The following is a 23,313-nucleotide window of genomic DNA, read 5'->3' as shown; positions in this document are numbered from 1 at the left end:
TTGACTATTTTACACTATAAACCTTACTGTATGAAAAGTTTTTGAGGGTTGGTGTTGTCTTTCATATGAACAGTAAATGATTGTTTTTAATCAATGCTTTGTGAATTTCTTTTAAATAAATGTAAAATTTACAAAAATACTTAAAATGTTTACCTGCTTATAAAGTCATACCTTTAATAATATTTGCCATTTATACTTATACAAAGTAAATTCTCATCTCTATTTAAAATTGCATTCATAACATTCTAGAAATGAAAAGTTAATCTTACACTTCGCTTTGTCACGTGTTATTTTCAGCAGAAAAACAATCATAAAGCATGCCAGAAACTAAAATGATCCCTGTACATGACGCTTGATCAGAGGTAGATAATGTGTTGGAAACAAATTCAAGTGACTTTTCTCATTTAAAATCTGTTTGTGCTAAATAAATAGTTCATAATGAAACAAAGAAAAGAGATTAAGACTGCACTGAAGAGACTGATGTCATCTTACACTATTTTTAACAGATTTTGCATGCTAGTGTACGATAAGCCTGAAAAACACTCTTCCAAGAGGGAAAAACAAATCAAGTGACCCAGAGACTAAAGCCTGTGTTCATTAAAAATCATATTCATTCTTGTACAAAAACAAAACAAAACAAAAAACAACTGTTACATGCACTCGGCTTCAAAGCAAAGTCATGATCATAAAGCCCAGAGTTCACTGGCCCTCTTCACAGATGAGCGTGACGGTGCCGTTCAGTAGATCCTCCATACTCACAGCCACGATTCCAGCGCCACTGGCTGCTTCCTGCTGATCACCCAGAGCCACAAACAGCTGCGGAGACCCTTCAATCTGGGATTGGTCGAGGCTAATCACTTGCTCCGCCTCTTGACCGGCTGCATCCTCACACTGAATCACCTGGAAAGAGTCACAAATACCTTGCCATTTTTTTCTAAAATGAATAATTTATGATTAAATCATTACTGATTGTTGGCATTTGGCATGTTTTGTTTAATAAACATATTAACGATGGTGTTTTCACAACACTGCCATAAATGATGTGCCGAAAAATGATATTTCATGATCATTTATACCAATTAGATGTAATAGTAAAAATCTATGTGCTAATAAAAACACTTGTTCATTTATTATATTTATAATAATAATAATTAGACATCAATAATACTAATAAAACCATGAAAAAATTGTGTATATTATAATTATTATTTCTTGTAAAATCATTTAATCATTACGTAAAACAGATGGAATTCATGGATAACAGTATGATCTTCATATTATTATTATTATTGTTTTTTTTTATTAATGTTCATAATCCTTTTAAACAATATTTGCACTGCAGAATAAACTTAATTTCACTTCCCACAAATAAATGCACTATTTCTAATATCTTAAAGAGGTAGTTCACCCAAAAATGAAAGGTCTGTCATTAATTACTCACCCTCATATCGTCAAAAACCCATAAAACCTTTTTTCATATTTAGAGAGATGAATTAAGATATTTATGATGAAATCCGAGAGCTTTCTGACCCAACATAGAAAGTAACAAACTGACACATTCAAGGTCAAAGGTAGTAAGGACACGGTTAAAATAGTCCGTGTGACATCAGTGGTTCAACCGTAATGTTATGAAGCTACGAGAATACTTTTTGTGAAAACAACAAAAATAGCGACTTCTGAAGAAAATGAAAATAGCAACTTTTTTCTACACTTTCTTCTCTTCTGTGTCATTCTTTGACGTGTGTTCATAAGAGTACCAGGATGTATTTTAAAAATGTCCTTACTAATTTTCTGGGCCTTGACCGTGGTATTTCAGGGGGAAGTCGTGGCCTAGTGGTTAGAGAGTTTGACTCCTGACCCTAAGCGTGTGGGTTCGAGTCTTGGGCTGGCAATACCACGACTGAGGGGCCCTTGAGCAAGGCACCGAACCCCCAACTGCTAAATAGCTGCCCACTGCTCCGGGTGTGTGTTCACGGTTTGTGTGTGTGCACTTTGGATGAGTTAAATGCAGAGCACAAATACTCGGCTGTATGTCATGTCACTTCCACTTTATTTGTGTTGCTGTCTGTGCAGGGCAGAAAGCTCTCAGATTTCATCAGGAATATCTTCATTTGTGTTCTGAAGAGGAACAGGTCTTACAGGTTTGGAACGACATGAGGGTGAGTAATTCATGACAGAATTTCCATTTTTTGGGGTAAACAATCCCTTTAAATGTTTGAATATGAGAGCTTTTTGATTTGGGTCGGGGCGTCACCGTTTGAGCACTGGAGGCCTGTGTCTGTGCTTCCTCTTGCATGACCTGCAGATGTTTGGACAGGAAGTGCTGCTGGAACTCAGTCTCTGAGGTGAAGTGGAGAGAGCAGACCACGCAGCTGAACACAGAGCCGCTCTGACTCGCCTGACCGCTGCATATGTGCTGCTGGAGCTCCTGCTCACTCGTCATAGTGCTGTCACAGTTCACACACTTCCACAAGTGCACTTCTGAAAAACACACACACACACACACACACACACACACACACACAATCAATCAATACTAGTACAGGGTAAATGTAACTAACAGTAATAACTTTCTAGGATCAGTGGTCACTCCTTACCTTTGTGATTGGTTATCTGGTGTTTTAACAGACTATTTCGGTTGCTAAATGTCTTGTCACACTTGTCACACTGCAGCAGAGATTTGATAGCTTTGTTGCCCTGGGCAGATGCGCTCTCGGGGTGAGCCGTACGATTGTGGTACCACAGACCAGAGAGCGTCTGAAACAGAAACAAATGTTTTTTTTTATGTTTATTTTATATTTTATCTTATATATTTAAAATAAATATAAAAAAATAAAATAACTACACATATATTTAGAATAATAATATAATGATATATTTAACACTAGATTACACAAATATAAAACAATATGTATTATAAAATGAAAACATAATTCTATATGCTCATCAAATAATCAACCAAAACTGATTTTAACATTGATAATAATAAGAAATGTTTGAGCAGGAAATCAGCACATCAGAATGATTTCTGAAGGATCATGTGACACTGAAGACTGAAGTAATGATGCTGAAAAGTCATCTTTTGATTACAGGAATAAATTACATTTTAAAGTATATAAAAATAGAAAATAGATATTTTAATTTGCAAAAGTATTTCACAATAGCACAATTTTTTCTGTATTTTTTTAAACAAATAAATAAGCCTTGGCAAGTATAAAAGATGTCTTTCAAAGGTATTAAAAAAAATCTATTTAACCTATTTAACTTCTGAATAATATAATATAATATTATAATGTTTCTTTGGTTAAATGCTTCTGCTAAATTCATAGAAATTAATTTTAAATAAATATCATTGGGTTTGATATTTCGTATAAAATGCATTTACGTGTACTAATTTTTATGTGTAGTTTAAGTGTTGAAATACATTTAGGAGTCTCTGTACTTCTTTGTTTCATGCATAAACGTAGCCCTTTTAAGCAAATTGCACAAAAAGAGAGCTACGTTGTAACAGTTTTCTGTTGTCAGAGAAATGTATCCTTTATCATTCAACAGATGAAGTGAGTTGTTTTCACCTGATAGGACTTTTTACACATCTTGCAGCCGTAAGGTTTGTTCCCGTCATGAATGTTCATGTGCTTCTCCAGATTGGCTTCACTGTTGAAGATCTTGCTGCACTCGGGACACTGGTGCAGCTCTTTGGGATGCACCTCCTGGATGTGCTGACGGAGCTCGTCCAGAGAGGAGAAACTCACTCGGCATTTCTGGCAGTCATGTGGCTCTGTAATGTCTGATGAGACACTAGTTTAGTTTGTGTTCATTAGAAAGTGAAATGTATCAAGTGTGGATGTGCTCACTGTGGAAGTTCTGCAGATGGACGGACAGCCCGTTGGCTTGTTTGAAGCCTTTGCCGCATTCCCTGCAGACATAAGGTTTGTCTCCCGTGTGCGTGCGGACGTGACGCGTCAGTTCAATGGACTGAGCAAATGAGGCTGAGCAGTACTGACAGCAGTACATTTTACCTGCAAATGCCACACATTGGTTTCCACATTTGCTATATATGACACACATATGATATACGTACAACACATGTTTGAACCATCCCACCCTCAGCATGCTTCTTCTTGGTGTGGTATGAGAGAGCAGCGGCCACAGAAAAGCTCATGTCGCAGTGTTTGCAGTGGAAGGGTTTTTCTCCTGTGTGTAGACGCATGTGGTTCTTCAGAGACGAGGTAGCAGCAAACTTCGCCCCGCACTCCTCGCATGCGTATGGTCTCTCCTCGAAATGTTCAGTGCGTTTATGATATAAAAGACCTGAAAGATATTTATAGAGATATTTACTTGAAAGAATTTTATAGAGATGAGATATTTTCACATTTCAACATTTCAAACCAGTTTTTAGGACTCTCGATACCAATTCTGATACCATAGCAAAAAGTAACATGCTAATGAAAACATCAGATTATTTAATTAATAACAATACTACTAATAATATTTCTAATAAAAACACTAACAATAATGCTACCAATAATAATGTATATTATTATTATTGTTGTTATTATTATTATTATTATCATCATTTAATTCATAATTAATACCATAATATGTATACTATATGTTATGAATAACAATATATTGATAATGGTTTTTAAATAAACAAGTGTTTTCAATAACATTTTAGCTTAATAATAATTAATTACTTTTTTGTATAATCATATTAGTAACTAGTATTATAGTGTATATTTTCATTCATAACATAACAATATTTATATTATTATTATTATTTACCATCATAATAAATAATATTATTTAATTTGTAATATGAACATAAATATGAAACAATACAAAATATTTACATTTAATGTAGTTTATCATTGTTGTTGTTAATGAAAGTTAAATATTAATCTATATATTTGTCACTTTATATTCAGGTGTCCTTGTCACAGTGTAATTATACATTTAAGTAATATTAATTAACTACCGTATTTTACGGACTATAAGTCACACTTTTTTTCATAGTTTGGCTGGTCCTGCGACTTATAGTCAGGTGCGACTTATCAAAATTAATTTGACATGAACCAAGAGTAATGAACCAAGAGAAAACATTACCATCTACAGCCACCAGAGGGCGCCCTATGCTGCTCAGTGCTCCTGTAGTCTACACTGAAAACATAGAGCGCCCTCTCGTGGCTGTAGACGGTAATGTTTTCTCTTGGTTCTAAATAAATGCGACTTATAGTCCAGTGCGACTTATATATGTTTTTCCCTCGTCATGACTCATTTTTGGACTGATGCGACTTATACTCAGGTGCGACTTATAGTCCGAAAAATACGGTACATGTTCTAAATATATGGTTAGGGATAGGATTTAGGGTTTGGCTTAGGGTTACTTGCATGTAATTATGCATAATTAATTGTTATTATAATAGTAAATACATGTAACACAGAAAGGACACCTTCAAATAAAGTGTTACCAAATATCATTATACTACTAATAATAACAAATTAAATTAAAACAATGACTTCAAGTTTTCAAGTACTTTTGACATCATAATTATTATTTATAAGAGAATACTGTTGCAGGCCGGTTTTGGATCTGCATCACTTGTATGAGCCAGCCTTTTTGTTCAGCTTGAAAAGGATCTCTGCACACCTGAAGAGTGTTTGAAAGTTTTGTCGCACATGTCACATGGCACTTGCTCTGTTTTCTTCTTCTTCGCCGGAGGGCCACCATGGACTTCCATGCAGTGCTGGTGAAGGCTCTTGAGCGTCGGAAAGGCCACCGAACACTCTGAGCAGCGCTGCTCCTTCCCCGGCGCCAGGGCACAGCCTTTCCTGTGCTTTATCAGACGACACTTAAAGTCAAACGCCTTTTTACACCACTCGCACCCGTACGACACAGGGACAGCCTTTCTTCTGCCTTTTGTTTTGGGGTCTTCTCCATCATCATCCTCAGAGTCTGCTGTAGATTCTTCTTGTTCAACCTCAGATTTCGCAGAATCTGGCAGAGGCCCTGTTTAGAAAAAGAGTAAAATATTAAGGTTTGTTTCCATTAAGTGATGCCTAACTATCATATCACTTGGACAGAAATCTGTGTGCACTGAGAGGTCCTTCACCAGGATGTTTGAGGTCTTTCAGCTGCGGGACGTTCTGCTGGTTGGCAGACAGCAGCTGGCACAGTGAACTGGCAAACTCTGAGTCACGACTCAAAACTCTCTCCACAGTCTGATGAACTGACTCCAGCTCACCATCGGCCCTCCGACAGCTCTGGAGAAACTGGGACGCACAAAAGTAATGTTATATAATGTTGAATTTTATTTACTTTGCAGTTAGTTTATTATTCTGGAGTGGATGTTTTTAAATATGCATCTGTTATTACACTGTTATTACAAATTACACTAGCATTTAAAAGTTTGTGATCGGGATGTATTGTTTTAATTATTATTATAATTTTGAAAGAAATGAATAATTCTATTCAGCGAGGACACATGGAATTGATCAAAAGTGACAGTAAAGAATTATAATGTTACAAAAGGGTTTCCATTTCATACAAATGCTGTTCATTTGAACTTTTGATTTCTCAAAGAATGCAGCAAAAAAAAAAAAAAAAAAAAAAAAAGTATCACAGTTTTCCACAATCTGAAAGTCAGCTTTGTCATCACAGGCATAAATTAAATACACATTTTAAAAAATCAAACCAAAACCAAACTTTTTAAAACATATGAGAAATGTCTAGAGAAGAGCATTTTGCTAAATATTATATGCTCATTGTATTTTACTTTACTTGTTAGTGATGTCTTAATTGTATTTATTGTTTAAATAAATCAGTTATGCAACAGCTAATGACAGCCACTGTGTAAATTAATATATTTCAACAACAAATAGAAGTTTTTTAACTTCGAATTTAATTTAAAAACTGCATTATGTGTAAGTTTGGCCTCTGTTTTTAATTGTTAACTTATAATAATGTAAAAGGGCTCCCTATAGTTTAGATCATAAGCTGAGGTAGATTTTTATCCCTAAGAAAATGTTCATTATAATTTAATATATTTTAAGTAAGAGCAATTAGTTCAGTAAGTCGCTGTTTAATTTAAAAATTAACATTAAATATTCCTGCTGTACCGAAAATATAATAACCGAACAGTCATGTCTGTATGTGTTTGTGTGTGTGTGTGTGTGTGTATAAATATTATATATATATATAAAATATATATATAAAATATAAAAAAAATATATATATATATATATATATATATATATATATATATATATACACGCACACTGACAGTGTGTGCATTATGCAAATTAAGGCATATATTTAATACATTTATTATATTTTTCCTCCGCCTCTTACCTCAGCAAATTCCTCTGTCCCATGATCCACTGTGTTCAAACCTTGTTCGAGCAGGGTAATGTTACTGACTGTTTCCAGGATGAGTGATTTGTGCTTAAAGAGCACATCTATGTCTTTAACTAAAAAACAAAACAGCAAAAATATTTTGGAACACAGAGCAATTGGTCTAATTCACTTATTAAAGATGCAATTTACACTCAGCCTTTCAGAGAACTACAAAGCTAGTAACCAAAAGCATTGTGTTGATTCAAAGTAGGGGTGCTCCGATCACGATCGGCCGATCGTTAATGCACATCTCGTCAGTAAAGCCGGTTTTCTAATCAGCTGTTAATTCCATCAGGTGCGTGATTTCACATAGAGCAGCTGTTACTACACTGAGCCGTTGTTAACTGAGAAGATGCGCCAATAAACGCTGAAAATTAACGTGATTTGCGCATCTTCTCTATTAACAACGGCTCTGTGTAGTAACAGGTGCTCTATGTGAAATCACGCACCTGATGGAATTAACCGCTGATAAGAAAACCGGCTTTACTGACGAGATGCGCATAACGATCGGCCGATCGTGATCGGAGCACCCCTAATTCAAAGCCTTTAAACACTCACTGGTTTGGAGAAGTTTTGGAGCGTTTGGTTTCTCCTTGACCTCCTGCATGAGGAGCTGCAGCTCTGGACTGTGTGTCTCTATCCACAGCAGAAGCCTCCAAACAGTCACGGCCTGCAGTGAACCATCCAGCGCTGCAGATATCAGCCTCCCAACCACCTCAGCATCTCCTTTCTCTCCCAGAAGAGCTTTAATACACTGAATGCACACAAATATATACATGTAAAAGCTGCTTCCTTGCTTTGAAGCTACTTTTAAATTATGAAAAGCTGATTAATAATGCAACACAGGTACTGTACCTCTCTTTCATTTGCATTCATATCTGGACCCTTTTTAAAGCTCTGTTCGATAAGCTGGAGGTCCAGATTCAGTTCTATGAGTCTGTTCTGATATATCCTCAACAACTCCACCCCACTGCGGTCTTCTGCTGTGTCACCTGATGAAGAATAAGTCATGAGAAGTATAAGTCATCAGGAATTGGCTGTGTGATGAAACAGATTGGGTATTGTTGGCACGTTTTACTGTTCATACCCCTTGTGTCTTTCAAGGACTGCAGAAGCTGAAGCACATCTGAGGAGCTTTCCTTCACCTCATGGAGCAGCATCAGAAACGTTTCTTCACTTACGGTCATCTCTCGGAGTTTACATAACAAACTTTCCACCACCTCTACAGAAGATGGACCAGAACAGCACTGCAGCACTACCTGAGTTTAAAAGTGTGGCATCAGTAAGATTTGTTGTTGTTTTTGGAAATACATTTATACTTTAATCAGCAAAGGATGCATTCAATTACTCAAAAGATTTCTATTTCAGAAAAGCTTTTCTTTTGAACTTTCTACTCATCAAAGAATCATAAAAAATGAATCAGGTTTTAAAGAAAAATCTGTTTTCAAATAATAACAATGAGAAATGTTTGATCATGTGACACTGAAGACTGGCGTAATGGCTGGTGAAATTTCAGCTTTGCATCACAGGAATAAATTACATTTTAAAATGTATTCAAATAGACATTGGTTATTTCAAATGCAGCCTCTGTGACCAAAAGAGACTTTCTAAAAGCATTCAATAAATCTAACTAACCTCAAACCTTTAGATGGTAGTGTGTATATAACAAATTATAATCACTGTGTACTGTTGTACTGTTTTATATTAGAAACAGTAAGGGACAAATACACCTCTTTTTCCACTTCATTTGTACATCTGTTCACTGCGCTGGTCAAAAGCTCTGAGAGGTTGCTGACACTGGAGAGGTGATGAGATAGTTCTGATATATGGGCCAAAAGCCCACTAGACCACCGAACTCCTGATGCAGGAACTGTAAGTAAAGAGAGCAGTCTCTTTATTTGTACATTCACTCAAAGTTTAACAAATTCTGCCTGAAATGTTTAGCCATTTTAGAATCCTTTTAATACCCCATGATTCAAGACTTCACACTTTCACTCAACAAAGGTCAGCTCACCTTCTGGCTCGGGACAGCTCTTGTTTCCCTCGTCCTCCAAAACTGACCCCTGCTCAGGATTTAAACATTTTAGCTGTTCTAACAAAGTAAGGACTGTTTGAGCTGACACAACTTTCTCTACTTTCACACAATTGAGCAACCTCTGGTAAACCTCATCTGCTGGTGGATCTCCTTTGAAGCTCTCCAGTATGACCTGCAGAAGATCAGAAGTGAGATCTGAATCCAGTCCTAACTCTATCTTCAGATCATCAATATGCTTTAAAGGAACAGTTCATTCTAAACTGAAAATTTGCTGAATGTTTATTTACCCTCTGGCCATCCAAAGCGTAGATGAGTTTGGTTATTAGAGATCTGGAGAAAATTAAACATTACGTGACTTGCTCACCAAAAGATACTTGCCGTGAATGGGTGCCGACAGAATGAGAGTCTAAATAGCTGATAAAAACATCACAATAATCCAGAAATAATGCACACAACTCCTGTTCATCAATTAATGTCTATAAAAGTGAAAAGCTTCATGTTTTTAATAAACAAATTCATCACTACAACATTTTTTTAGCTTTTCATTTCAGGCTAAAATATGAGTCCTCATTCCTAATATTGTTTTTCTCCAGTGAAAAATGTTGAGATCAAACGCTGTTTACGAGAAGAATCAGTTGTTAATAAATATGTTAGTGGATTTCGATGTGAGAGTGTTTAATTGTAGGAAGCATTATTACAAATTATTTGGGCCATAACCAATGGCATGAAGTCAAAAATGTTTAATGATGGATTTCTTTGTTACAAAAATGCAATATTTCACTTCAAAAGACGTTAACTAATAGACTGGAGTTGTGTGGCTAACTTGTGGATTATTGTGATGTTTTTATCAGCTGTTTGGCACCCATCCACTGGTGAGCAACTGATGTAATGCTACATTTCCCCAAATCTGTAATGATGAAGGCCTGTGAGTGAGTACATTTTCAGCAAAACTTCATTTTTGTGTGAACTGTTTATTTAAAAAGTGAATGATCAAATCGTTTTATCTCTTTTTTTTATTATTATTTTACCTGGCGCACTTCTGTGGATACTGTATCCCATATTTCAAGAACCTTCACATACGATCGTCCATTCTGGAGGATTTTTGTGACCCCAGCTTGATTTTGAGAGATCAACTCAACTGCTCTGTCCTCTGAAAACAGAAATAAACATAATTCATGAAAACCATTGGAACAATGTGACCTCAAAGAGAAATCTCTACTATTAATTAGTCAACTTTTTACCTTCAAAACTATTTTTGTCCCTTTTAAGCTCTTCCGATTCAGACGGCTCCTTAACACAATGTTTAATAACCTGAGGTATCATCGACTCAGTCTCAGTCTCGACAGAAGTCCGCTTCATGAGGTCAGTAAGAATGTTCTTACAACCAACGGCCACATCAAACATCTGCAAGCTGTCTGCAGCGGCGATGAGTCGGGTGAAGTTGTGTTTACCAGGAGGCAGTTTACCAGTGTACACCATGTCCAGAAGAGAAGAAAACTCTTGAGAGGACAGTAAGTCTGTGTCGATGGAGATGCTGTCAGAACCTTCCAGAACAGACTTCAGTAACATACTGGAGGCCGCCAGCACTAGCTTGTGAGCGGGGTGCGGGGTCTCACCCACCAGGATGGAGCAGTCGCAAAACTGCCTCTCTTTACGTAAAGCATGCAGCTGCTGCATGAGCTGCCGGCTGTAGTTTGGGAGCTCCATCCTGTACCTGCAGAGGTGGAAAAGAGGAAATGCAGAACAATGTATCAAGTAGGTTTATCCTTAAAATGAGAAAACAATATGTCAACAGGTAAAGAAAAGTAATATAATTTCTGACCTCACTGAAAGATATTTGTTCTTGTTTTAAGCATAAACACAGTCAACATATTAAATTATTTTGCTTTGCAAGCAAACGTTTCTATTTTAAACATTAATTCAATTTATTTTTATTTACCCCAACAACAACAACAAAAAACATTTTAGGCTATTTTCCCACTCAAGTAAATGTATCTTGATTTAAGTAAGTTTATGCTTATATAAAATTTATATTATTTACTTTATTATTAGTAATCCTTATTTCCTTAGTTTATTTTTCTTACCCCATTGACAGATCAACAAACTTAATTTTAAAGTTTAAGACTTTCTAGATATTAATTGTAATGGGAAACGAGACACACACACACACACACAATGTGCTCAAAGATGGCCTTTTTTTTTCTTTTGTGAAATACAAATAACGTTACCCTGTTCCTAAATAAATGTATAAGAGGTCCTTGACAGAAACCTGCTCATCTATGGTGACTAATATAGTAACGTTACACCATAACATCTCTGTTTATCCCAGCTGCTCTAAAAGCATCTGATTATTATGACAAATGAAATAGAAGTTAAATGAAAACAAGCACAACTCTTAAGGTGTTTTTATAACTGAAAGGGAGACATTTTAGCACGTTTATTCCAAGCATAGGGGAATGATAAGGATAAACGATGCCATAATCGCATGCAATGAGTGACATTTCAGTTTACCGCTAACCCGACATGCTATCTGATGCTAATATAAAAAACAAAAGCAGCCAAAAATGCAAACGGCACAATATTAGAGGCAAATCGTTGTGCCTCTAACAGTAAACTACAGCTACACACTTCCCCTTTACCTTTAAATTCAAATGATCCGGCTCTTTATTTAAACTCCTTCGAAGGACAACATTCCGCTGCGAAATAAAGATTCGGCCCAAAACACTCCGACAGTGCGCATGCGCGTACAGATGAGCGAGCCATGACATAATGCGCATGCGCGGCATGATAAGCTCTTTAATGCGCATGCGTATAAAGAACAGCTGGTTATCGGGAAGCTTTTGAATGGAAAGAATGACAAATACTCCATCACAGACATCATTAATATAGTCGCAACAAGCACCCGAAAACCTTTATGGATACAAAATACATGAATATCGTGTGTGTTTGAATAATTACCGATTAATTATATTAAATGCCCTTTATTGCGAGATAGGTTTAAAGTTGTAAATCACTGTATAACATATTTTATAAAGTCGTATTAACCACTTGAGACCCAGTAAGATACTGCTGCCATCTACAAAAGTTCAAATAAAATGACTAATCTCAGTTCTTAACTTTGTATGGAAAACATAGGCTATAATATAATATGATATAAATGTATTCAATTGTCATATTTTATTATAATATAAATTTGTTATGCAAATGTCATAAATATTTATTTTCAAATGGATTTAAAATAAACATCTCGGGAACATTTTAGCAAGTTTTCAATCTTTATGATGTTCTTGCTAAAGATATGTTTTCATCTTTTGGAGAGATATTGCAGTTGAACAGAGTTAAAAACAAACAAACAAACAAAAACACTGTAAAATAAGATTTTTATTGCAAGCCCCCAAATAAATAAAAGTATTAATAAGTTGGGAACACAGATTTTAGAATTTGCTGATTAAAATTACATTATAAATCAAAATGGGTATTACATCTAAAAATACTTTAAAAAGTAGTTTTTTTAATACAGGTTAAAAGCATAGTGATATGAATATAGTGATACGAACAAAATGGATTTATGTTATTTTTACTATACGTCAGAAATTCTTTTTTTTCTTTTTTGCTGTCTTAAGTTGCTGACTGATCAGACCAGAAATAAAACTGTAACAAAAACATACAGCTCAACTTGAATACAAATTCATATAAGTGCTCCTATCAAAGTAACATTTCTGCAACTGTTGTACGCACAGACTACACATCAGAAGATGTAAAAAGAATATTTATTGCCCATATGAAAGAACATACAGAAAAGTTCACACAAATGCCTGCACACTATTTCAAGTAGCAGAACATGTCTAAACTATTTAACAATGCTGTAATATTCCCCACTTCTGGAAACGTGCCATATTTATCCTCACCTTTCTAGGCATCTCTCCACTGCTGTGTTTTGATGAGGTTATTTACATGAACAAAACAAAGACTAAATATTTTTTTAATATTCAAGTTGCTCATGCATTCTTATATATGTACGAGCTCTATTGCAGTGCCATCACAAGCTTCTTTTCAACAAAGGATTTACAGAGACTTACTGTTTTACACACATACCGTACATATGCTCAGGCCATAATCCCTGAACATGACATTGCAACAAAACCAGAAGGAATTCCGATTTTCCTCGAAATGGAATGTCCTTTGAGGAAATCCCGACCCGTATTTTTCACAGTCATGGTAAGCACGACCACAAAATCTTGCAGAATGCATCAACATCTTTCAATATTAAAAGCCAGCATGATGTTTTAAAGCAAAAAGACACTTTTGAAGTTGTTTCAATAAAATAAAAAACAAAACAACCAAAAAAAGTCAAATAAAAAAAGACTTCATTCCAAGAATGAACATCTATGTGTAATTCAAGCTTTATCGTTGTTCAGACATTGTCAGCATTGTTCCACTCAGTGTCCTAACAGCCCAGTGCCTGAACAAAAGAAGAAAATATGGTAGATTGTGAATAATATTTCTTAATCTGCTGTTTCTGGATTCTTTCACAAAGGCTTTAAAGATTAAAATGCATATCTGAAACAATCACAAAATAGTGTATGCATACCTTTAAATCCTTCTTCAGGGATACAGACTAGAAAAATAAAAGTGCAGAAATAGATAATTGAAAAACGGGACATACAGGTTAGAGAATTTAAGCAGATGTAAACAGCACTTACCTTGATAAACATCATCCATTGCAGCATAATCAGAAATAGGTTCATCAGCCTATAGAGGAAAAAGTAAACAGCACATTTACAAGTTTGTGGTCAGTATTATTTTTTTCTTTGAAAGAAATACTTTTATTCAGAAAGGACACAGGATTAAATGTCACAACATTTATAATGCTATTTCAAATAAATGCTATTCTTCTGAACGTTCAATTTTTAAGACATCTCACAAAAAAATACCAGTTTCCACAAAAATATCAAGCAGCACAGCTGTTATCAACATTAGTAATAAGTATAAGCATAAGCATTAGTAAGCAGCATATCAGAATGATTTCTGAAGGATTATGTGACACGGACTGTCAAGATGCTGTAAATTCAGCTCTAATATTACAAATTAATGCAGCCTTCTTTCAAAAAGCCAATGTATCAGCTCTCATCATAAATACTTAAGAGTTGTACCTTAAGGCAAATGATGCTTTCTGGAATAACTCCAAGACTTCCTAGTGTGGCAGAGTCATCTGTTAAACAGCGCCCATCTATGGAGAGGTTTTGGTCGAATGGAGCCACAGAGAATGCATGCATGATCTGTGGATGCAATCATTTCAAATAAGACATCACGCTGAATCACGTAAAAAGGAAATACTCAACTGTCACAGCAATAAAAAGACCTGGATCTTTAGCTCTTTGAGTGTCTGGTTGGCAGAGACGATGAGGGCTTTCTCCCCGCGGAGTTTCCGGTGCCTTGTGCTCCTCCTGATGCAAGACTTGGACGCAGCGGTCACAGGGGCCATAGAAAAAGAGCCGGTCTCGTTCAGCTTCTGCCGTTTGGCTCCACCCTCAGACTGATTTAAAGAAGGAGGCATGAGGCATAGATAGATAGTTGGATAGCCATAAAGACAAGCAGACGGATCTTTAAACATACCTGGCTGAAATCTGGATCGTTCTCTCCATCCATCTTTGGCTCTTCTCTTTCATCCTCTACATCTGACCCACTCACACTGAACTCAGGGGCAGATTCTTTAATCATCTGTAACAAACAGCACAGCTTATTTACCACTGGTTGTACACTCATAGTGCTTAGGCTTAAACTGATCATGCAAAAACTCACCCTTTTCTTGTCAATGACTTTGCGAACATACACTGTGGCCTGCGCATACTCCCTCATGTCCCTCTGCTGCTGGAATATGAAGCCCTCTCTGCACTCCCGACACAGATCTAAGAGCACATTCTCACATGAGACACAATGCCTGTTTGGAAAAACTCCTGGCTGAGGGCTGTCGGTTTAGCTCACCTGGATGAGTCTGGTATTGCACATTGCCATTGTCTTGTGTTTTGTCATGAATCCGACATATGGAGATGACCTGGTCCACCAGAAACATTCTGCTGATCACCTCCCATTCAGCAGGCCAGAGAAGAGCTATACTGTGCATTGACAAACACAAACAACCAAGACTTAAAAGTGCCCATTTAATTGTAAAACATGAAAAAAAAAAAAAAGTGTATGCGCATTTTAAACTATATTATATATAAAATATGAGAAATGTTGCTTAATTCTTTGATGAACAGAAAGTTCAAAAGAACAGCAGAAATCATTTTGCAACATTACAAAAGTCTTTATAATTACTTTCGAGCAATTTAATTAATCCTTGCTTATTTCTTAAAAAAATAAAATAAAATCCTCACTGACTTTAAACTTATGAACCTGGACATTTGAGAGGTCAGGAGTGAGTAACTCACTGTTGAGCGTCTCCTAGCAGCATGGAGTCATGTGTGAACATGAAGCCTCCGTGAGGACAGAGCAGGATGCTGTTCCCCACACTGGACACTGGGTTGCTCTTTGTGGGCCTCCTGTGGAGATCAGGTATAACAGAAGACGTAACAATAATTAAGGACACATCAAAATGATTCATATTTAAACTGAAAAAAAATAAAATAAAAATCACAGAAAACGTTTTATCAGTACCTGATAAATTTCCTCCATTCATCTACAAAGTAATGAGGCACAATGTACAGAACATCTGTGTCCTAAAACACAATCCAAACCAAAGTCAGTTTGAAAATAATATTAAAATACTGATACATTCACCCTCTAACATCATGGAAAAGCCTGACATGGAATCCTTTAATTTGGAAAATGCTATCACCTGTGGCCATTTCTGTAGTGTGGGCCGGTTCTTCTCCTGGAAGAGGTTGAGCAGCGAGCTCTTCTGTTCATTTGCCATCATTCTGTTCAAAGCCTCATTTTCTTTACCTTCTCTTTCCAGTCTCTGAAAGACATGGTCAAACGTAAAACCTTTGCCCAAAAAAGCCCAGTAAGCAGTGCACAAGATTATGATTGTCTCATGAGACTTAATTGAACATTTTATTACCATGCACTGCTGACAGGACTCGTGAATTTGTGGGAACTCTGGTGCTTTGGGGAAATACATCCGAAGTTTATTCCACACCTCGGCAGAAACCACCCGCCTGTCATTCTCTATTATACTCAGACCACCTACAGGAGAAAGAGATAACACAATTACATAAATCAGCCTTGCTAATGAATAATACAGAATTTCAAAAAAATTATATTTAAATTACAACAAGTTTGTGCATCACTAAAAACATCATTAAACAGTATAGACACACCACTAGATATTCAAATATAATAGGAAATATAATAAACAAAATATTTCAAACCGTGATAGCAGAGGATGTCTTCATTGAAGTTTTTCATCTCTTCACCATCCCCCTCTTCATTATCTCCTTTAACTCCATCGGCTAACGAAATGAAAAAATAACATAAACAACTAAAAGACAAAAGCAAAAGCCATAAACAACCTCAGTAAGTCTCAGCACCTTTAGATCCTGCACTGCTGCTTCTCTCTCCGTTAACTCTGCTGTTGTTGTGTTTGGTTTCCTCCTCGTCTTCCTCTAGCTGGTCTAATGCCAACTGTCTCCAGCTCCTTAGTGAAGCCTTACCGATCCAGAAACCTGATTCATCACTTAATACAGCCAACATAAACACCACATCAGCTTCTTCAAATATTTAATGAACTGCATTAGCAGGGTTATTGTAATAAACTAAAACCATTAATAAAATATTACCGGTACATTAATTTAAAAGTGCTAAAAATTTCAAGAAAAACTATAACTAGACACAAAATTGGTAAACGTAAAATGGGAAATATAAAAATAAATCCAAATTCAAAACAATAAAAGACTGTAATAACATGTCATTGATACTAAAATAACTGTGTATCTGCTGGAGATCCAGGTTAAAGCAGCACTTATACCTTTTTAAAGGGCCTTTGACAAGATTCATGACCTCTCTGTAATCTTCATTCAGCTGGTTTTTCAGTCTGATCACCCGACATCGCTGAGTGACACAGTCTCTGCAGAGCGATGACTCTAAACACGACCCAGGATGAATGAACACATGTATAAAACACAGTAATGAACAATTAAGAGTTTTGACAAAAAGTCTTACGGCCTAGTCGAGATATTCCTCCATAGCGACCGAAAAGGAGATCAGCGGCCTTCGAGGATATTCTTTTGACTTCGGCAATGTTGTCTGGGTGCAGTTTGCCGTGGGAACATAAGAATTGGCTGTTGTCAATTTCCTTGATGGCCGTGGAGTCATCAAGCCATTTCTTGAGCCACTCCAGAGGCACAAACTCATACGATTGGCCTAAAAGCACAGAAAGAGCCCAAAGCATTAATTTCTTCTTAAAAATGAAGAGAGATGTTTTTTACACAAATACAAAAGTCTTAAAACTGGTTACACTATTGTTCAAAAGTTTGGGGTTAGTACATTTTGAAAAAAATAAATTAATACAGAAATTCAGCAATGACACATTTCATTTAAAATGTTACAAAACAATTACCGGTATATTTCAAATATGATGTTTGTTTTTTAATTTGTATTCATCAAAGATTCCTGAAAATATTAATCACATCTGACACAAAAATATGAGGCAGTACAATTGTTTCCAGCAACAAGTATAGGAAACATTTCTTAAGCAGCAAATCAGAATTTTAGAATGACGTCTGAACCCACTAAGATCTCACCAATCCCAAACTTCTGAATGGTAGTGTAAATATAACATTGTGTAAGACTGAAAAAATGGAGATTAACAGTTCATATTGTTGGAGAAACTAATGCACGGGGCATGTTTACGGACCGTCTTCTGCAGGTAACAATTCGTAGAGCTCCTTCACCTCCTCATGTTTGGCTTTGCCTTTGTCAACACTCTGCTTTCGCATGTCTGCCATCTCATTGCACCACTCCTCAAACTTCTTGTTGTCCTGGTCAACCAGCTTCTGAAGAAAAGCTAAAAACCAAGCAAATACATCTTATGATGTACATATAACATTTACAAAAAATACTATATAATAAATGGGGGGAATAATTACTCTCTTCTAAATGACAATCACAGTACTCGAAAATGTGATTGATTAATCCATAATGCCCACAGATGTATATTCTCAGTCAGTTTTACCTGGTACTTCAATGTTAGTTTCTATTTGGTCAATCTCTTCCATCTGCTGTTTGTACACTAACATGTACGCGTTTCTCGAACAGTGATAGCCTTTGCTACATTTTGGCTTTCGGGTTTGAGACTTGGCAGTCTCGGCTGCAATGTAAACAAGAATAAGCAATAAAGTACACTTTTGCATTTTCATGTTTTCCATTAAAAGTAAATTGTCCAAATGTGCTGTTACCGATGTCTTCCTCGATGCCCAGCTGAAGTTTCTTGCCCTCCATTTTCTCGATCTCCTCATCATTGAATTTGTACCAGTCGTTGGTGTGGGCGTCTCTTACATGAGCGATGTAGTGGCCAGAATATGCACTCACCCCACGATGAATCAACACTGCACTGAGCTCATACGTACACTTCTCTTCAGAATGTAGAGGTGGAGAAGAAAAAAAAGAATCAAGCAACGTTAATTAAACACATTAGCTCAGATTCCTAAATTACAAACACTATTGTCTGAGAAATATTTTATTCAATACTCAATACTTCAGCATTAAATGTATCAAAATTGATAGTAAGACTTTAAATCGTTACAGTATATTTCTATTTCAAATAAATACTGTTCTTTGGAAAAACGATCATGGTTTCCATAGAAAAAGTATTAAGCAGCTTATTAATTTTCAACTGATATTGAAATGTTTCTTGAGCAGCAAAATCAGCACATTAGAGGGATTTCTGAAGGATCATGTGACACACTGCAGACTGGAGCAATGATGCTGAAAATTCAGCTTTGCCATTATAGAATTAAATGAAATTTGACATTATATTCAACCAGAAAACAGTTGTTTTATATTCTAATAATAATAATTCACAACATTAGTGTTTTTACTGTAGTTTTGATCTTGGTGAGCATAAGAGACTTTTTCGAATACATAAAACAAGTCTTTTGAACTACAGTGTATAAACTAAATGCACAGTATACCCTGTCCTTCCAAAAATGGTCCCATGTCAAGAACTTCTGGAAAACTAATGAAGGTGTTGAGTTTCTTCTTATGACCACTTTGCCTATAAAAGCAGAGAAAGATGAGAAACAAATGATTAAAAATGTCTATAAAACATTTAGCAACAGGTCTGATAATTGACAAATTATGACACTCACCTATCAAAAACAAAACGCATGAGCTGAAAGTTGATCGTGCGGGGAAGACTCTGGAGCTTGATCCGACGGGTGGCGTTCTGTTTACTCTGACAGCTCTCACAATAGTAGCGATTATCACCGTCCAGCTTCTCCTCCTAAACAACATGAGGAACAACACATTGAGACCATCAATATCTGATCTACACTGACATATGGAGCTGTCAGGCACAGAAATATGAGCAATCACCTTAAGAAACTCCGTTACACACTCCGCAAGGTTTTTGTGTCCTTGAATGTTCAACTCAAGCTCATAAAATCGTGATGGTAGAGGAGACTCGCGTCCACATTTGTTGCAGCTGGCATAACACAACCAAAACAAGCACTAATTACTATATTATAACCTATTAAGCTCAGAGTCAGAGTAATGAAATAACATTTGTTTAGAATAACTTACACTGTAACATAAGAGAACTGTCCACAAAACTGTTGTTGAATGACATTTTGGAGATTTGGGTCCTTCTGCTTTGAAAGTGTGTCTTCAAGAAGTGAGAGGAAGAGTTTGGAGAATTCCTGAGCATCCTAAAAAATAAAAGAAAACCGTATTTTGAGCTTTCCCATGATCCACAGGGCAATCTAACATGCTTCATCTCGTTTCGGCCTACCTGCTGTTGTCCTGTGTCGAGCCCAAGAGCCTTGACCAGCCCCGAGGGGTCGATATACCGTCTGTTGCTGTTCTGTAGCAACGCAAAGAGATACTGGAGATGTTCACAAATCGTCCGCGGTTCATAATCTGCAAGATAATGTTCACAAATGAGAAAAAGCTTTTTAAATAAATGGGGCTTTTCTAAGCAATTGGCAATTGTCACTACAAAAAATACTGCATGGTACACCGGTATAATCTTTTTCCCAGTTACAAGTAAATCATGTTGACAATAAAACCATTCAGGCTTTAAAAGACAGACCCTTGAGCTCACCTGAATCCGTGTTGTGCCCTTCTGCTCTGGAATTCTGAAATCGATATAAGGCTCTACGAAGCTCCAGATTGTGGAACCACACCTGAAGGAAAGTGTTCACGTAACATGTGGCACCAAGATTCGTCAAGCCCACGAACGTGTTCTTCAACAGAGAGAGAAATCACATAAATGTTGATTAATAAACTTGCCCTAAGGCATTTGAGAAACCTTGAATTCTAAAATGAAAACTAAACATATAAAATAAAAAAATATGATAATATAAAAACCCATTTAAAACATTAGTAAATACTATAATAACATATACATAACACTAAAATAGCACTATTTCATTATCTATGTATTACCGTACTACAGGACAGATTCACATACTGTATGGTTCTCATCGTTTTAAATTAAACCATGTTATTCAGCGTACTTTATCTCGTCTTTCAGAATTTGGATCATCGATGTTGTGGAAGGCATTTTCATCAATTTCTCCCAACCATGATTGTTCCCCAATACCGACTAGACAGTTGGGATTCCCTCTACAGTTCCTCCTGTGTGGCAGCAAAAAATGTTCAGGGTGAGACGGTGAAGTGATTACAACGATCTGCACTAATTAACACGTTTTCACAGTTGTTTCACTGAAACGGTCTCTTTAAATAAAGATTACAGTTAATGCACTCAACAACATGATAGAATTAAACAGAGAGAGAAGTAAACACAGATCACTATTGCCATCACATTACCTGCATGTGCCTCTTTTGCACGCCAGCACTGCTATCCTGTAAGCTAACTCTATGTGCTCATGTGTGATGTCCTCTGGTTTGACCGTCTCTGCCCACTGCCAAGCAGCTTTTTCTAGCTGCAACCGAGGAGCCATTCTGAACAAAGAACAACAAGTCTTTACAGTTACACACAATACACCTGAACACACACCACAACAAACACACACTTTTAGAGACTTACACAAATATCCCATGCTGCACACAGCAATAAATTATTAAAAAACAAACATAGACATCTTACACAGAAAATCACATCACACACATTTGACAGATATAAACATCTGTGTGATGCACAGGCCTTGCAGAACAATACTTTTGATTTTACCCCAAATATCAGAAAAAAACACTCTTGTGACAGCTAATTTATTTCAACAAGCAAACAACTGGCAAGCACAGCAAATAAAACTCAAGAAAGACCATTGAGTCACAATTAGCACATACATCTTTGATTATCCCATCAACATAATTCACAGTTTAGATTAAAACATACCGTCAAAAATAAACACGGCGTTTCACGGGTCCAACACAGCTATATTGTTTTATATGTCTTTAGTAAACACAATAATATTGACGTTTTCATCGAGGCGGCTAAAGCTGCGCAGTTAGCATGCTAGCAGCTAGCTCTTGACTTATTTTCATTAAATACGTGCACCTGGCGTAAATTTACCAATAGATTCTTGACTGTGAGGATGCTTTCATAAATATAGGAATTTTAAATCACACTTTATTTATGGTACGTTTGTATTTAGCGCCCTTGCGTAAGCTTTTATATAAATATTTTTTTGTCCCTTCGTCAGTTTCAAACTTCTATGAGACGTACGTACTTACGCGTGACGTAAACGCGGCGTCTGACGCCACACCAGTGCGTCAGCAGGCCGCTCGTTCTGTTGCCACATGGCAACTTTCTCGCTGCTGTGAAAAAAAAAAATACAATACACTGAGTTGTTGAAATGCAAGACAAACTTTTGAAGCACAAAATAATGTGCTGTTTTTGAGCTAGATTACATGTAAATGACCATAAATGGCTCATTCCACTTTGACATATGCTGAAGTAACTTAGCCTACACCACAAATTCAAAAACAGGATTCTGTACATTTCCTCTCTGATTTTTTATTTATTTATTTATATATATTTTTGCATCTTGGAAAAGTTAAATGGACGTCTTAGTTTAAAAAAAAACTGTATGTTCATACAAATAATGTGGCCTAATTATTTGTATGAACATAAAAATATAGCTAACAATAATAATAATTAGTCCCTGAAAAAAAGGGGGTCAGTGTCAAAAGTCACAGTGATCTTGTGTGCTAAACCATATATTGGTAAATTATATTTTCTTTACGTTAATTATATTTTTGTGGGTTTTGTGAGAATTGTGTCCAAACAGATCATGAGTCACATTAACACACTTAAAAGAGAAAAGTCCAATTAAAACTTTAATAAGAAGCTTTGTTAAAGACCCCAATGGTTTAAAAGCTTTTTATTGGACTTTAAACTCCACCTTTGAATTCTGAAATCTGAGCATTTCAGAGGTTTCTGTGTCACACAAAGGTCATTATAGAGAAAACTAACTTAGACAAAATTGTGGTATAATGGCTGAGTGTTCTTTGAATTTGTGTAAGTGCTGTTGTGGAGTCCACTTGCTTGAATGAAGAAATATCAGTGTGTTTGTAAGCGTGACCTGCTTCGGGTCCCACTGCAGAATCTTACTGAGTTTAAGTCTCAGACCAGCACCACAGTGTTTGTTTTTTATTGTGTGCTATAAATTATTTTACAGAGAGTTTCAACTAGGTTTGGATACATCTGCCAGAATTCATTTCTAACAAATCTGCTGACCTAAAATTTGTTGTGTAG

General features: G+C 36.2%; 2 protein-coding genes across 7 annotated transcripts; both read right to left on the bottom strand.

The window, feature by feature from the left end:
• Positions 1-148: 148 nt before the first annotated feature.
• zbtb40 (zinc finger and BTB domain containing 40) lies at positions 149-12,191 on the bottom strand. 4 transcript variants are annotated; one of them, XM_052569907.1, is made up of 17 exons: positions 12,071-12,191; positions 10,673-11,145; positions 10,460-10,581; positions 9,411-9,603; positions 9,127-9,266; positions 8,484-8,655; positions 8,252-8,388; positions 7,955-8,150; positions 7,352-7,470; positions 6,114-6,273; positions 5,651-6,010; positions 4,105-4,311; positions 3,855-4,019; positions 3,573-3,787; positions 2,598-2,757; positions 2,255-2,481; positions 149-900 (listed from the first exon to the last, which is right to left on the bottom strand). In XM_052569907.1, the coding sequence occupies exons 2-17, from the start codon at positions 11,136-11,138 to the stop codon at positions 700-702; spliced, it is 3,240 nt and encodes a 1,079-aa protein (XP_052425867.1). In that variant the 5' UTR covers positions 11,139-11,145; positions 12,071-12,191; the 3' UTR covers positions 149-699. The 4 variants fall into 4 exon arrangements, with proteins under 4 accessions (XP_052425867.1, XP_052425869.1, XP_052425868.1 ...); XM_052569909.1 differs by having other exon boundaries at positions 5,651-5,998; XM_052569908.1 differs by having other exon boundaries at positions 8,252-8,379.
• A 992-nt stretch (positions 12,192-13,183) lies between these two features.
• LOC127968532 (ubiquitin carboxyl-terminal hydrolase 48) lies at positions 13,184-22,308 on the bottom strand. 3 transcript variants are annotated; one of them, XM_052569810.1, is made up of 28 exons: positions 22,290-22,308; positions 21,423-21,557; positions 21,110-21,230; positions 20,695-20,836; positions 20,383-20,510; positions 20,175-20,299; positions 19,968-20,076; positions 19,742-19,875; positions 19,565-19,647; positions 18,830-19,006; positions 18,607-18,741; positions 18,289-18,438; positions 17,595-17,795; positions 17,401-17,515; positions 16,964-17,109; positions 16,805-16,885; positions 16,495-16,619; positions 16,270-16,392; positions 16,089-16,150; positions 15,863-15,973; positions 15,417-15,547; positions 15,234-15,340; positions 15,048-15,152; positions 14,794-14,967; positions 14,585-14,710; positions 14,135-14,183; positions 14,023-14,049; positions 13,184-13,893 (listed from the first exon to the last, which is right to left on the bottom strand). In XM_052569810.1, exons 2-28 carry the CDS (start codon positions 21,554-21,556, stop codon positions 13,871-13,873), a joined length of 3,144 nt encoding a protein of 1,047 aa, XP_052425770.1. In that variant the 5' UTR covers position 21,557; positions 22,290-22,308; the 3' UTR covers positions 13,184-13,870. The 3 variants fall into 3 exon arrangements, 2 of the variants coding, with proteins under 2 accessions (XP_052425770.1, XP_052425771.1); XM_052569811.1 differs by lacking the exon at positions 22,290-22,308 and adding an exon at positions 21,952-22,283; XR_008155996.1 differs by lacking the exons at positions 13,184-13,893; positions 14,023-14,049; positions 14,135-14,183; ... (1 more) ...; positions 14,794-14,967; positions 15,048-15,152 and having other exon boundaries at positions 15,417-15,542.
• Between the last annotated feature and the right edge of the window lie 1,005 nt (positions 22,309-23,313).

Source organism: Carassius gibelio, chromosome B11 (genome assembly GCF_023724105.1).
Source record: "Carassius gibelio isolate Cgi1373 ecotype wild population from Czech Republic chromosome B11, carGib1.2-hapl.c, whole genome shotgun sequence".
NCBI lineage: Eukaryota > Metazoa > Chordata > Actinopteri > Cypriniformes > Cyprinidae > Carassius > Carassius gibelio.
This window is presented reverse-complemented; position numbering and strand designations above follow the sequence as displayed.